The sequence below is a fragment of the Martes martes genome (assembly GCF_963455335.1).
Source record: "Martes martes genome assembly, chromosome: 14".
NCBI lineage: Eukaryota > Metazoa > Chordata > Mammalia > Carnivora > Mustelidae > Martes > Martes martes.
The window spans coordinates 7,357,078-7,371,206 of record NC_137902.1 but is presented as its reverse complement, the minus strand read 5'-3'; the positions used below and the strand labels follow the sequence as shown (position 1 = coordinate 7,371,206).

Below are 14,129 nucleotides of genomic sequence, written 5' to 3'. Positions count from 1 at the left end.
GTGTTCATCCTTTCTGGCCCCGCTCATAGCTCCCTGCCTGTAGCCCAGTCCAGGTAACCAAAATAATCATTTTCTCGAATATTTTTTGAGCGGTGCTTGCACGCGAGACGGCGCGTCAAGAACTTTGCCCACTTTGTTTTGTTTGAGCTTCACAGTAATCCATGAGGTGAGCACTAGGGTCCCTGCCCCTCATTTTACAGATTAGGAAACTGAGCCCAGAGGGCTTCAGCCACCCAAAGTCTCACAGTTAAAAGGACGTAGAGCTTGAACTGAAGCCCTGGAGTCAGTGTGCCTCAGTCTTCCTCTCTTCGGGTCTCTGTGTACGTGTTGTTCGACGTCTCTCCAGTCCGTGGAGTGCGGGAAAGAGAGGCACCTGCTGTGACGGGTCTCAAAACAGTTTCACAGTCCCGGGCTCCTGTTAACCCTGTCTTTTGAGTGGTGTAGGTTATACTCCCTTTGACCTCTTTCTAGTCGAATGGCTTTGCTCCGGAACTGGGATCCATCCTCCATGTCCCGAGGGGTCTGGGTGTGGCCCTGGGAGGGCCAGACGGTCGAGGCCAGGGCCAGCACAGCGCTCACAGGAGTCACGAAGCTGTCCTCGGAAAGGCAGGCTCCCGTGAGCCATGCCGTGTCGGTCTCCGGTGAGACAGGAAGAGATTGTTGTCTTTTCCTGAAAGCATTTGGCACCTGGACCTCCGCTGAATAGGAGATGCTGCGGGCGCCAGGGAACTAATGGGGTTTTCTTCTTCAGGCAGCAATTAGGGGTTAATCATTAGCAGTTAGGAGTCTGCCATGTGCTCTGTGGACCTTCTGCCCTTCCCCAGAACGCATCGCAGGCCACTTGTCTTTCTCTGTTAGTGACTGGAACCATCTGCCCCCGGGGTCCCCCGAAGGCTGGCAGCAGGGGGCCACTGGGAGTGAGAGCTGCTGGCCCACTGTCCCTCCCGCCGGGGCATGGTGACCCGCTGCTGGGCTCTGTCGTGCCGACCTCCGTCGTTCGTTCCCAGCGTGGCGCCCGGACTGACCCTCACCCATGGTTCTGCTCTCCCGAGCCGGCAGAACCGGGCCGGGGCGGTTTCTCCTGGCACAGCTCCCGGGCTCCGCTCACCGTGTCCCCTCCTCCTCTTTTGTAGACGCTACTACAAGGAGACCTCGGGCCTGATGCTGGACGTCGGTGCCTACATGAAGGCGCTCGAGGTACCTGGCCTGAGTTTGAGCCGCTTTCAGATCTCGGGGCTGTCTGGGACGCTTCTGGTCTTTCCGGAGAGAGGGGTGAACTCCGTGCTGAATCGCCTCTTCTGTGGCCAGAGCAGGCGCCCTCCTGTTCGGGGCTTCAGGCGGAGCGCCCGCTCCGCTCCAGAGTGTGACCCCTCAGCCGCCGGGGTCGTCACCCTGCTGTCCTGTCCCTCCTGCTCCTCCCCACTCCCCAAGCCCCGCACCAGGCCGACCGCCGGCCTGCTCGCTGCCGCTGTCCTCTCAGACCCTCGGCTTCGGTCTCCGTGCCGGCCACCTGCCTCCTTCCTGACACTGGTCATCTGCAACACCTTGAGCATGACATGTCCTAATGGGACTCCCTCCCGACTCCCTCCTCCTTTTCAGGGCCGGGTTCAGGTGGGGCCCCCCAGTGACACCCCCCCCCGTGCCTGCTCAGCCACCCCAGGTCAGCTCACCTGCCACCTGCTGCTACGCTGGCTCTTGGCACCCTGCCCTCGGGTGCGAGCGTTGGGCAGACTGGCTGGTAGAGCGCTGGACCTATTCCCGTGGGGGGCCTGTGACCGAGTTGGGGGACAGGGGAGAAGCAAGTATGCAAATGAGAGCACCAGCCGGGGTGAGGGAGGGTGGCCCACCTCCTGCTGTGCTCAGGGTTTTGAGCAGATGGCAGGGGGCCGGGGGGGGGGGCATGTGTCTCTCAGCCCAAGCGTCCTGCGTCTCGGAGGCCCCTGGCCCGCGGGTGCACCTGCGGGGCGCTCTTTCCTCGATTCCCCAGAGGGAGGCCTTCGGAGCAGGGCTCCCCTGTGGCTTTGTCCTCAACCCGTGCTGTGTCCTTTTCTCTTTTCCCAGTACGCCTGTGGAATCGAGGCCGAAGTGGTGGGGAAACCTTCTCCTGAGTATTTCCAGTCGGCCCTGAAGGAGCTGGGGGTGGAGGCCCACGAGGTAGGGAGGGCTCCCGCGGGAGCCCGCGTGCGGAAGCCGCTCGGTCGGGGCCGGCCCGGATCGCGGGCCGGGGGGCTTAGGCGCCTGGGGAGGCGGGCTGGGCAGCCAGGCGTGGACCCGGCCGCCCGCGAGAGCTGGTTTTACTGGGAAGGGGGAGTAAAGCCGGCAGAGGAGGCCCACTGAATGCTTTCAGGTGCTGAAATTCGCTTCAGCGTTGAGAGTCAGAAACAAAGGCCTGTGGCCGTTTCTAAGTGACTTCCGCTGCTTCTCTGGAAGGATAAGCATGGACGTGCCCTACTGGTGTGGTCAAAGTAGTTCCCAGGAGAGGTGAGGGGCGGCCAGCGGGGGGATCGGTGGAAGGCGTGGGGGCCTGGCCGAGGGTCGCATGGGCTGCCAGACCGTGCTCGCCTCAGTGCCGCGGGGTACACGCTGGGTACGTGCAGGCCCCGGGGTGCCTGCCCGCATCCGGGGGACAGTGGTCAGCCGACAAGAGCAAGAGTTCAGGGGACCTGCCCCGCGTCCACCGGTCGCCGCTCGAGTCCAGCTGTGCCTGCCCTCCGAGAAGCCGCTCCGACGTGAAGCACGGACCAGTGAACTGATGAATGAGGATTCCGGAAGAGCCTATGACAGGATTCCTCATATGGTACCACGGGCGGCTAGGATGACACGGTGACATCAGAAGCAAGAAGAAATGGAAGACGACAACACCCACAACTGAGGTTTTTTTTTTTAAGGATCTTATTTATTTGAGAGAGGGAGACAGTGTGATAGTGTGCAGCTTGAGCAGGGGGGAAGGGCAGAGGGAGACGGAGAAGCAGACTCCCAGCTGAGCGGGGAGCCCGATGCAGGGCTCGATCCTAGGACCCCGGGATCATGACCCAAGGTGAAGGCAGATGCTTAACTGACTGAGCCACCCAGTCCCCCTACAACTGACTTTTCTTAATACCCTTACCTTTTAAAGAGTCAGAGTGGCAGGTAAGACACGGGGAAGGAGAATGTTTCTGCCTCTTCCTACGTTGACTTACTCCGTCGTCTCTTTAGCCGGACTGTTCGGTTCCACCTCCGTGGAAGAAAAGCTCACGTGAGGCTGCACCAGCCCAGCCCAGTCAGCCTGGGCTTTTCCAGTCTGTCCCTGCCCTTGACCACACCTGTGTGTATGTTCCTCCTCCACTTTTGGACTCGGATGGCCGTCTAACTCTGCAGGCATAATTAAGACAACCAGAGCTGCTGGGGCGCCTGGGAGGCTCTGTCGGTTAAGCGTCTGCGTTCGGCTTAGGTCATGATCCCAGGGTCCTGGGATCGAGTCCCATGTTGGGCTCCCTGCTCAGTAGGGAGTCTGCCTCTCCCTCTGCCTGTGCTCCCTCTGCTTGTGCTCCCTCTCTCTCTCTCCCTGTCAAATAATTAAATAAAATTAAAAAAAAAAAAAAGAAAAAGACAACCAGAGATGAGATAGTATATAGATTAATGCTATGTCCTGCGTGTATATCTCTGAAACCCTCACTACGTGGAAATCCTGGAAACCCACTTAATTTGCAGGAACATTGATCTGCCTGCTGCTCACAGAGATTTAGGGCTGTGGGAGGTCTAAGCTGCAGAAGCTTCTTTCATTGTACTTTTGTTCTGCCCTTGTTTTAAAAAATTCTATTTTCTAACTACTGTTATCAGAAGAACCATTTCAACCAAGTTGCTCGTTGGAAATTAACAGTCCTACCTGATGACTGTCCCATCACCTGATGACTTTATTTCTTACCCCATCCAGTAAAAAGTTAATAATTACAATTTTCTATGTTTATTCTAGACTCAGTATTGGGGAGAGTCACATGTTGAGGCTGACTGAAATAATTCCGATGGGGCTATGTGGGGTGCTTGTGGACAAGTATATCTGAGCTAGTGTGGTAGAAAACCACGATAAAATGGAAATTTTTTGTCCTTGCAAACGTTCTGGGTTTGTAAAATTACCTTCGTCTCTTTGACATCAAATGCTTACGTTAGTAATGATAAAATAAGAGGTTACTTTTCCATTTAAAAAAGAAAAACAAAACAGTTCATTGAAAAGACAATATGTAACAAGAGTCAAAGAATATGTATTTTGCCACCCTTACATGATGACTGTGTTTGAGACAGATGGCCTTCCCAACATGTATCTTAAAAAAAACAACCAGTTACGATTTTGGTGTCCACAATGCCCCCATTTCCCAGGTGGTGTGAAGCTGGTCTCCAGCAGCAGGTGGTTTTCTAAGAACGTCATTGAGAAGACAATGGGCACATGTCTGCAGCCAGCCGAGGCCGTCCTGATGTCTGTTTTGGACATGACCGTGGGGACAGTGTCAGCATCCTGTGGTGAGGCAAGTGTCCCCAGGATCACTGTGGTGTTCCCTTCTTGATGGACCCGAATTTCCCACATGTTCCAGTCTAGAGCACTGGTCTCTCGTGATGCATGGAGAAGGCTGGCCCACTGCCCCAGATATCTAGAACCGCTGCCCCCAGCCTTATTGACATCTGTGAATGCCAGAGGGTACAGGGTGTCTGGGGTTCTTAGGAAAAACCCAGGAAATGTCTTGTGAGTCTGGTAGAAGAGAAGAGGCTTGTGTTTTGAATGAAGACCACGGGCACAATGACCCTGGGTTTTCAAGACTTTGTTTCCTAGGGCAGAATTTCTTTTTTTATTGTGGCATGTTTCAGAGTGATTCTCCCCATATAGCCATAGCTCAGATTAAACAATTAAAACATTTTGCCACATTCTCTTCTTTTCCCTTTCTTCTTTTTTTAAAAACTTTTTCTTTCTTTCTTTTTTTTTTTTTTAAGATTTTATTTGTTTATTTGACAGAGAAAGACACAGTGAGAGAGGAAACAGAAGCAGGGAGAGTGAGAGAGAGACTCAGGCTTCCTCCCTAGCAGGGAACCTGATGCAGGCCTCAATCCCAGGACCCCGGGATCATGACCTAGCCAAAAGCAGACGTTTAACAACTGAGCCACCCAGGCCCCCCTTGCTGTTGCATTTCAGAACCCAAGTTTGTTGTTATTATATCCTTTCACATTATAGTACGTCTTTCCAAAAAAGATGGTTGTTTTTGACATAACTCCAATGTGTTGAAACATCTAACAATGACCAGCAAACACGCAAACAGATGCTCAGTGTCGTCAGTCATTAGGGAAATAAATGCAAATCAAAACTGGGTTAAGCCTCTGCCTCTGGCTCAGGTCATGATCCCACGGTCCTGGGATCGAGCCCCGCATCGGGCTCTCTGCTTAGTGGAGAGCCTGCTCCCCCCCCCCCCGCCTCCCTGCCTCTCTGCGTACTTGTGATCTCTGTCTGTCAAATAAATAAATAAAATTAAAAAAAAAAAAAAACAACTACAGTGAGCGCCCACCTCACACCACCTGGAAGGTCACCCATATAATTTTTTTAAAAAGATGATTTATTTATTTATTTGACAGAGAAAGAGAATGCACAAGCAGGGGGAGGGGCAGAGGAGGAAGCAGACTCCCCGTTTGAGCAGGGAGCCCGATGTGGGGCTCGATCCCAGGACGCTGGATCATGACCTGAGCTGAAGGCAGATGGTTAATTGACTGAGCCACCCAGGCGTCCCTATCCATAATAATTTTTTTTAAAGATTTTATTTATTTATTTGAGAGAGAGACAGGGAGAGAGCATGAAAGGGGAGAAGGTCAGAGGGAGCAGACTCCCCATGGAGCAGGGAGCCCGATGCGGGACTCGATCCCAGGACCCTGGGATCATGACCTGAGCTGAAGGCAGACACTTAACCAACTGAGCCATCCAGGCACCCCATAATAATTTTAAAAATAAAAACAATAGAAGATGGCCAGCGCTGGCGAGGATGTGGAGATGTTGGAACCCTGCTGTGGGGAGACCGGCCGGGATGTGAACTGGAGCGGCCGCTGTTGAGAACCGCTTCTGGATGAGGTAAACAGAAGCACCATATGACCCAGCAATTCCACTCCGACGATCGCATCCAGAACGATTGAAAACAGGTGTTCAAACAAAACCTCACCTGTGAGTGTTCAGAGCAGCGTGCTCACGATAGCCAAAAGGCAGAAACAATGCGAACGTTCAGGGGCACGTGCACAGAGCAACAAAATGCAGGCTAGTCACACAATGGGATAGTTCAGCCGTAAAAAGAACGAAATGCTGATCAGTGGTACAGTGTGGCACCTGGAAAACATTACGGTAAGTGAAGGAAGCCAGACACAAAAGGCCACATTTTACATGTTAACGTGGCATTTCTGTGAGATGTCCCAAACAGGCAAATCAGAGATCTAAAACACGTTAGTGGTTGCCGGGGCTGGGGGCGGGGGAGTGGGGACTGGCTGCTGATGGGGACAGTCTCCCTTTGGGATGATAAAGGTGTCTGGAGCTGGACAGGGTGACAGTCCTACAACATGGTGAATGTACTTAATGCCACTGATTTGTACGCTTTGAATGCTGCCGTTGGTGAATTTTGTGTTTTTGTTGTCACGATGGGAAAAAATCTACCTACGAAATCAACAGTGATTCCCTAGTATTAACCGGTAATCAGATTTAAAGTCCCCTGGCTGTCTCAGAAATGTTCTTTCATGTTGATTTGTTTGACTCAAATCCAAACAGGATCCATACCTTGCATGTGGTTGTTGTGTCTCCGAAACTTCTCATTTTAGCTTTTTATCATGGAACATTTGTAGTACCTATGCAAGGAGAGAGAGTAGTATAATGAACTCCTAGGTTCCCATCACCAACCTTTGCTAGTAGTCAACTAGCAACCACTTAGAAAAAACTTATTTTTAACTGTTCATTTTGAAGTAATACTTACAAAGTATTACAAAGTCATACTTACAAAAGTTGCAAAATTAGCACAAAGAATTTTCCACTTGCCCTTTGCCAGCTTCTTCAAATGCTAATGTCTTTTTTTTTTTTTTAAAGATTTATTTATTTATTTGACAGCGATCACAAGTAGGCAGAGAGGCAGGCAGAGAGAGAGGGAGGAAGCAGGCTTCCCGCTGAGCAGAGAGCCCGATGCGGGGCTCGATCCCAGGACCGTGAGATCATGACCTGAGCCGAAGGCAGAGGCTTTAACCCACTGAACCACCCAGGCACCCCTCAAATGCTAACGTCTTACACAACAGTCGTAGAACAGTGATAAAATCAGATGTCATCAGCCAGCCGCCAGCGTCTTTGGGACACACGGCTTGTAGCAGTTGCCTTCCCCCAGGGTCCTTCCTTCTGGGCCAGAACCTCAGTCTTTTTTGTCTCTAAGGACGGTGACATTTTTGAAGAGTTCTAGCTGGCTCTTTTGTAGACTTTGCCTCAATTTGGTTTTCTTTCTCATGTTTCCTTGTGACTTAATTTAATTTTAGGTTATGCATTTTTGGCAGGAATGTCCCAGAAACAGTGCTGTGCCCTCTCGGTGCATTCCAGCAGGAATAACTGAGGGCATGTTGCCCTGTTGTTGCTAAGGGTCCCTTTGATCAGTGTCAGAGGTGACCTGTGCCAGAGTTCTCCACACTGCAGGATTACTCCCTGTCCCGTGTAACTAGTAAGCGTCTTGTGGGAAAGCATGTTGACTGTATAAATATCCTCTTCCCCATCACCCTTTTCCTTTCTTAATGTTTGCATCCACTGATAATTCTTTTTTTTTTCCTTAAGATTTCATTTATTTATTCGACAGACAGAGATCACAAGTAGGCAGAGAGGCAGGCAGAGAGAGGAGGAAGCAGACTCCCCACCGAGCAGAGAGCCTGATGCGGGGCTTGATCCCAGGACTCTGGGATCACGACCTGAGCTGAAGGCAGAGGCTTTAACCCACTGAGCCACCTGGGCACCCCTCCACTGATAATTCTTACCTGAAGCAGTTATTACGGGGTGTTTGCCAAATGGCGAATCTGTATTTCTATCCTTCCTTCTATATTTATTAGCTCAATTTTACTGTAAGAAAGAGTTTTCTTTTTTTCCCCATTGACTTGTTTGTTCCAACTTGTACCCAAGGATATTTATTTTATTGCCCAAGTTACAGTCCGTTCCTGTTGTTACTAATTTTGTTGCTCAGATTGTCCCGTATTTAGCCATTAAGCAATCTTCAAGATTAATAGCCACTTGTTTCGTCTGTGCTCCGCCCATTCTTCGCCCCTAAATTATTTTGAATCATATCCCAGAAATCCTGTTCCTTCATCTGTAAATATTTCTGTGTCCCCAGAAGATAGGAATTCTTTTTAAAGCCATGGGTAATGCCATAGGTAATGCCATCGCCATGTCTAATACCAACAATAGTTCTGTAATATCATCACATATCCAGTCATTGTTCACATTTCCTTGGTGGTTTTTTTTTTTTTTTAAGATTTTATTTATTTATTTGACACAGAGACAAAGAGAGAGGGAACACAAGGAGGGGAGGCTGGAGAGGGAGAAGCAGGCTTCGTGCTGAGCAGGGAACCTGATGTGGGACTCGATCCCAGGACCCTGGGATCATGACCCGGGCCACCCGGGCGTCCCTCCTTGATGGTCTTAAAATTGTTCTGTGTTGCTTACAATTTGTTTGAATCAGATCCAGATGAAACTCTTGCATTGTGATTGGTTAATGAGAATCTCAGGGGTTCTTTAATCTACTGGTTCCCTCTACTCCCCAGCCCCCAATCGCCCTTTTGTTTTTCCTTGCCACATGGTGAAGAGGAAACTGGGTGGTTTGTTGCATGGTCTAGATTTTCTTGGTTGCATCTCTGATATACTCTCACTTGCTCTTCTGCCCTCTGTTCTCTGAATATTGACAGTTAGATCTATAAGTTTGCTCAGAATCTGGTTCAGTTTTTGGATGACTACTTAGAGGTGGTGGAGTGTCCTCCGTCAGCAGATGGAGAATGTCCAATTGTCCCCTTCTGTGTTATTAGCTGCTGTTTGTGATTGGTGCCCACTCCTTTAATTCATCATGGACCGTAGAATGGAGCTGTATCAATTCTATCATCCCTTCTTCGTTTTCCCCTCTGGATTACTTCTGTATCAGAAAACTTCTCACCAACTGTTTGTTACCCTGAGGTACAGTTCACATAGGGAACTCCAGATAAAGGCCTGTTGCTTTTTCATTGTTCATTAGTTTTCACAATAATGAGTTGATTCTGTAGCATCCTCCCAAGGTGACGAAGGAGATTTGAAACTACATATATCACTATGAATAGATAGATTTAAGGTAGATAGATTGATGTGTTTCAATCCATTGCAGTCATGATCTTATTCATATCGAAAGTATTTCATCTTTGACCAGTGGAACCCTCTTCAAGTTGGCCTCTAAGTCCTTCTGACCTGACCTCAAGAGTCTTTGAGGTTCTTTACTCCCTGTTATGACAGGATGTTCCACACCTGCTGTGTACATTTCCTGCCTCAGGCCTGGGATTCACCTTTCTTCCAAGGAGCCATGCTTACCTTTAGTGGAAAATGGTATTTAGAAACCATACTGGGAACATGAAGGGTTCTTGTTGCTACTGGGTTGATCATCATTTCTAAATTCCTAAGCCTTTTAAAAAAAATTTAAGATTTATTTATTTGATGGGGGAAGCACGAGTGTGGAGAGGGGCAGAGGGAGAGGGAGAAGCACACTTTCTGCCAGGCAGGGAGGCTGACACTGGGGTTGATGCCAGGACCCTGGGATCATGACTTGAGCTGAAGACAGATGCTTAAACAACTAAACCACCCAGGCACCCCTTTTCTGAGCCTTTTTAGTCAACCAGGCTCAGAAAAGTATTTATCTTTTTTTTTTGAGATTTTATTTATTTATTTGACAGAGATCACAAGTAGGCAGAAAGGTAGGCAAAGAGAGAGGGGGAAGAAGACTCCCTGCTGAGCTGAGAGCCCAAGAGGGGGCTCAATCCCAGGACCCTGAGATTATGACCTGAGCTGAAAGCAGAGGCTTAACCCACTGAGCTACCCAGGTGCCCGGAAAAGTATCTATCTTTAAACATGGACTACATCTGGAGTTCATACTGAAACCTCTGATGTGTCAGGCCAGTGGGTTTCTACTTGATCTCATCAGTCTTCTATCTCTATTTCCTTTTTCCACATCAGAGAGCTTGGCTCTCAAGGATACCAACAGAACCAGTCATTTGTTTTCATCCATTGTACACACAGGAGTCTTGAGTTCCAGAAACTATGTGAAAGAAACTAAACAAGAACAGTCTGGTGCTACCACAGGGCTAGCAGTGCCCCTGAGACTGGGCCACTGTTGTGGTTGGTATCCTGGTGGACTGGACAGCCATCACAATGTCACTGTCCTGACCCTTACTGTTTACGATTTCTTTTTTGGGCTGTTCTTTTTTTGTAGTGAGCACCTCCTTCTAGAAATTCACGGCCAAAATGCTGGATTTTAGAGCCACAGGCATAGTTCCTCTCTGGATGGTATGCCACCAACATGACCCTCTTTGAATTCACTTTACTTGTCATTTTTAGGGAACTGGTTTTCAACATTTACATTTTTTATAGTTATGTAAAATATTTACTTGGCTCCAAAATCAAATCCATAAAACGAGATATAGTCAAGGAAGTGGAGCTTCCGCCCTTTTCTTTCTCTTTCTACCCATCTCATTGGAGCCCTTTTTATAAGTACTATGGCTTACTTTTTCATTTCTTAAATATAAACAGTTATGTGTATATGTGTGTATATATTTATTTGTTTTTAACAGGTTTTATGTATTTATTTATTTATTTTAGAGAGAGAGCAAGCTCCCGTGAGCTGGGGTGGTGGAGAGGGAGAGAGGGAATCTCAAGCAGACTCTGCGCTGACCGTGGAACCCAGTTTGGGGCTCCATCCAACGACACTGAGATCACGACCTGAGCCGAAACCAAGAGCCAACCAACTGAGCCACCCAGGTGTCCCTATCTATATTTATACTCTACAAGTAGGATAAATTTAAGAGAGAATAAATTCTTCTACTCTGTAACAAATTTTCTTAAGAAAGGCTAATGTAACATGAGTTTTTAAAAACCAGTATTTAGGGGGCACCTGGGGGCTCAGTTGGTTAAAGCATCTGCTTTTGGCTCAGGTCGTGGTCTCAGGGTCCTGAGATCAAGCTCCACGTTGGGCTCCCTGCTTGGTGGGGAGTCTCTCTGTGCTCTTTCTCTCAAATGAATAAATAAAATCTTAAAAAAGAAAAAAAAAATCAACCCCAGTATTTAGAAGTCTACATTCTGACAGTTTCACTGGTTGTATTGTATAGTTCAACCTGGCATGGTTTCCCCCTCCCCTTTTTGCTTTTTGGCATTTTTCAGTTATTTTCGCAGAGGGCACCTTTTACATTCCGACTGAGAACTGCCCTCCCCACACCTCAGAGAGCAGCGGAGGCCTGCATAGGGGGGGAGGTTAATCTGGGCATCTCATCGGGCGGGTGCTGGGGCTGGGGGGTCTGGGGTGGGTTTCGGCTTGGGGATTCCCCAGGAATCTCTTGGATAGGTTGAGGTCCCTGCGGTGGTTGTGTGCGTCGGAGGCCGGGATGGCTGAGGGCTGGTTTGCTCCGGCGGCCCCCAGCACAGGCGGCAGAGCTGAATCTTACTTACCTCTCACGTTATCATTCTCCCTTCCGCCCTCACGTGCCTTTTCTGTCTCTCCCCTCGACAGACAGATGAGTGGCAACTGCCTGTTGTTAACACTCTCACTCCCTGTTTTTCTAAAATGTTCGTTCATGTTGTTTTGAGCCTCAGAATGTGTAGACATTTTAAGGCAGTATTTCAGAATAAGGCCATTTCGGATGAACTGTGTCTTATGCACAAGGTAATAAATTCTCTGTTCCTGCTTCTTTATTTTTAATGAAAAATGCCCGTGAGGAGCGATCTGGCTGCCGCAGTGCCAGGCTGTGGCAAATCTTACATTTTTCAAGCTGCTTTAATCCATGAAGTTATCACCAGTCATTTCCCTTGATAACTGCTCCTTCCAGGCCCCGGCTCGCTTCCACTGATGTGCCCTCCGCCTGCCTTCAGAATGGACATAACTACCCAAATCCAATTTTCATTCTAACCTTTCCTCAATAGCCCAGAAAGAACAGATTGCTGGTATTACTCTAATCGATTGGAAATTCAAACCTCTTAGAGGTAACCGGGCCCTTTCCGGGAGTCAGTAATAAGGCAAAGGATAACACATCTCAAAGGCTACTTCTAGAAATACCTAATTTCTCATGGCTTAAGGCTTCTGAAGCAGTGCGGTTCTGTAGCTTCCTACCGAAGCCCAAATGATGTGAGGGTTTGGGCAGTTTTCTGTAAACACCGAAATTGGGTCTGTTGCAAATTATGCAGGTTTCGTGGAAATTGGGACTGTTGAAACCAGAGGGCTTAGTTAGCACAGGGGCCAAGAAGCTGAGGGCTGGGGGTGCCCATTTCATAGGCGGGGGGCCTGAGGCTCAGAGAGGAAGGATCTCGACTGCCTGGAGCCCCGCGTGTGCTGGGCACACCCGGGTTCCGTCACGTCCCTGTTTATTTCACCAAGTCCTTACTCCAGTCCTTGTCCGAGGTCCTCGCATTTCCGTTTTAAGGTCAGGGCAGCAGTTCCCCACCTCTGCACTCTGACATTTTGGGGCCAGATCATTCTTTGTGGTGGGGGGTGGCTGTCCTGTGCAATCCTGCCCCCAGTGTGAAACCACAGATGTCTCCAGATGTTGCCAAACGTCCCCCCAGGGGCCAGATTGCTCCCAGTTGAGAATCACAGCATTAGGGAGGAGTCACAGAAACCTTAGTACTGAGCCCTAGATATTCTGCTGATGAGGCACGTGTCCACAACCCTGTCCCCTCCAGGCCTTTGCTGTACCCCGGTTCTCAAGGAGGGGGGCGGCCACATTGCAGGATTTTTAGGCTTGGTGAACGAACTTTGGAAAGGTGTATGTAGTAGTACAGTATCACTTGCTATTTTGGAAACGACTAAATATCGTTGGCGGAATTACATACTACAGACGGTGAAGTTAGGCAGGATCTAAGTGGAGAGGGTAAATGCCCTCAGGGCAGCCTGTCGAATGTGGGGGCGAGGTTTGTAGGTTTATCCCGAGAGGGCTGGGCACAAAACGTGGACGCTGTCCTTCTGCTCGCTGGTTCTCAGATCATGCATGCTAGCGACGTGGCTGTGGGGACAGGCTGTTACTCTAGTGGTGAGACCTGTGGCTGGGGAGTGGCTGTCCATGTGGGGCCACTGGGGGCCACTCATTTCTCTCATGGCCTCCTCCCCCTCATGGATTTCCACGGAGGGTCCGTCCCCAGTCCCCTCCACCTGCTCGGCCCTGCTCCCTCCTCCCCACCCCGCGCTGTGTGCACATTCTCGGCTGTCAGTTCAGGGGCCCCTGGCTGGGACAGTGTGAGTGGAGTACCAGGAGAGAGGGGGCCAGGAGAAGAGGCTCATCTGCGCCTGCGGCCCCAATTTGAACGTGAAGCTCTGCCTCCAGACAGTGACAGACCCAGAACCGCAGCCTCGGGTTTGAGAGCGTCTAGAGTTTCGGGAAGTTCCGGCTTTGGGTTGCGCTTGGCATATATCTCAGTCACAAAGTGTCTGTAAAACCTTTAAAACCTTACTTCTTCCTAAGTTGCCCCTCATCCCCCGGCCCTGCCACCAAGAGCCTTTTTTTTTTTTTAAGATTTTATTTATTTATTTGACAGACAGAGATCACAAATAGGCAGAGAGACAGGCAGAGAGAGAGGGGGAAGCGGGTTCCCCACCAAGCAGAGAACCCGATGTGGGGCTTGATCTTAGGACCCTGGGATCATGACCTGAGCTAAAGGCAGAGGCTTTAACCCACTGAGCCACCCAGGTGCCCCAAGAGCCTTTTTTAAAATAGATTTTCTTCTCCTCAGAGCATAAGAATTTTATCATATGAAGTAACTGATATTCAGTAAAGAAGATAGAAAAACATTCAGAAAGTACAAGGGAAAAAACTGTTCGTCATCCCACTAAACTAGAATAACGCAAATCATGCTTAACCTTTCCAATTTCTTAGTTTCTCTATACATGTTTTTTTAAAGATTTTAT

At 49.3% G+C, this 14,129-nt stretch overlaps 1 protein-coding gene across 1 annotated transcript in view; it reads left to right on the top strand.

Moving 5' to 3' along the window:
• The window catches only part of LHPP (phospholysine phosphohistidine inorganic pyrophosphate phosphatase), a 121,166-nt gene that overhangs the window by 26,802 nt on the left and 80,235 nt on the right, over positions 1-14,129 (top strand). Inside the window, exons 4-5 of the mRNA XM_080823374.1 lie at positions 1,134-1,197; positions 2,062-2,154. Of these exons, the coding sequence (XP_080679500.1) occupies positions 1,134-1,197; positions 2,062-2,154 (157 nt within the window). The remainder of the gene's footprint in view (positions 1-1,133; positions 1,198-2,061; positions 2,155-14,129) is intronic.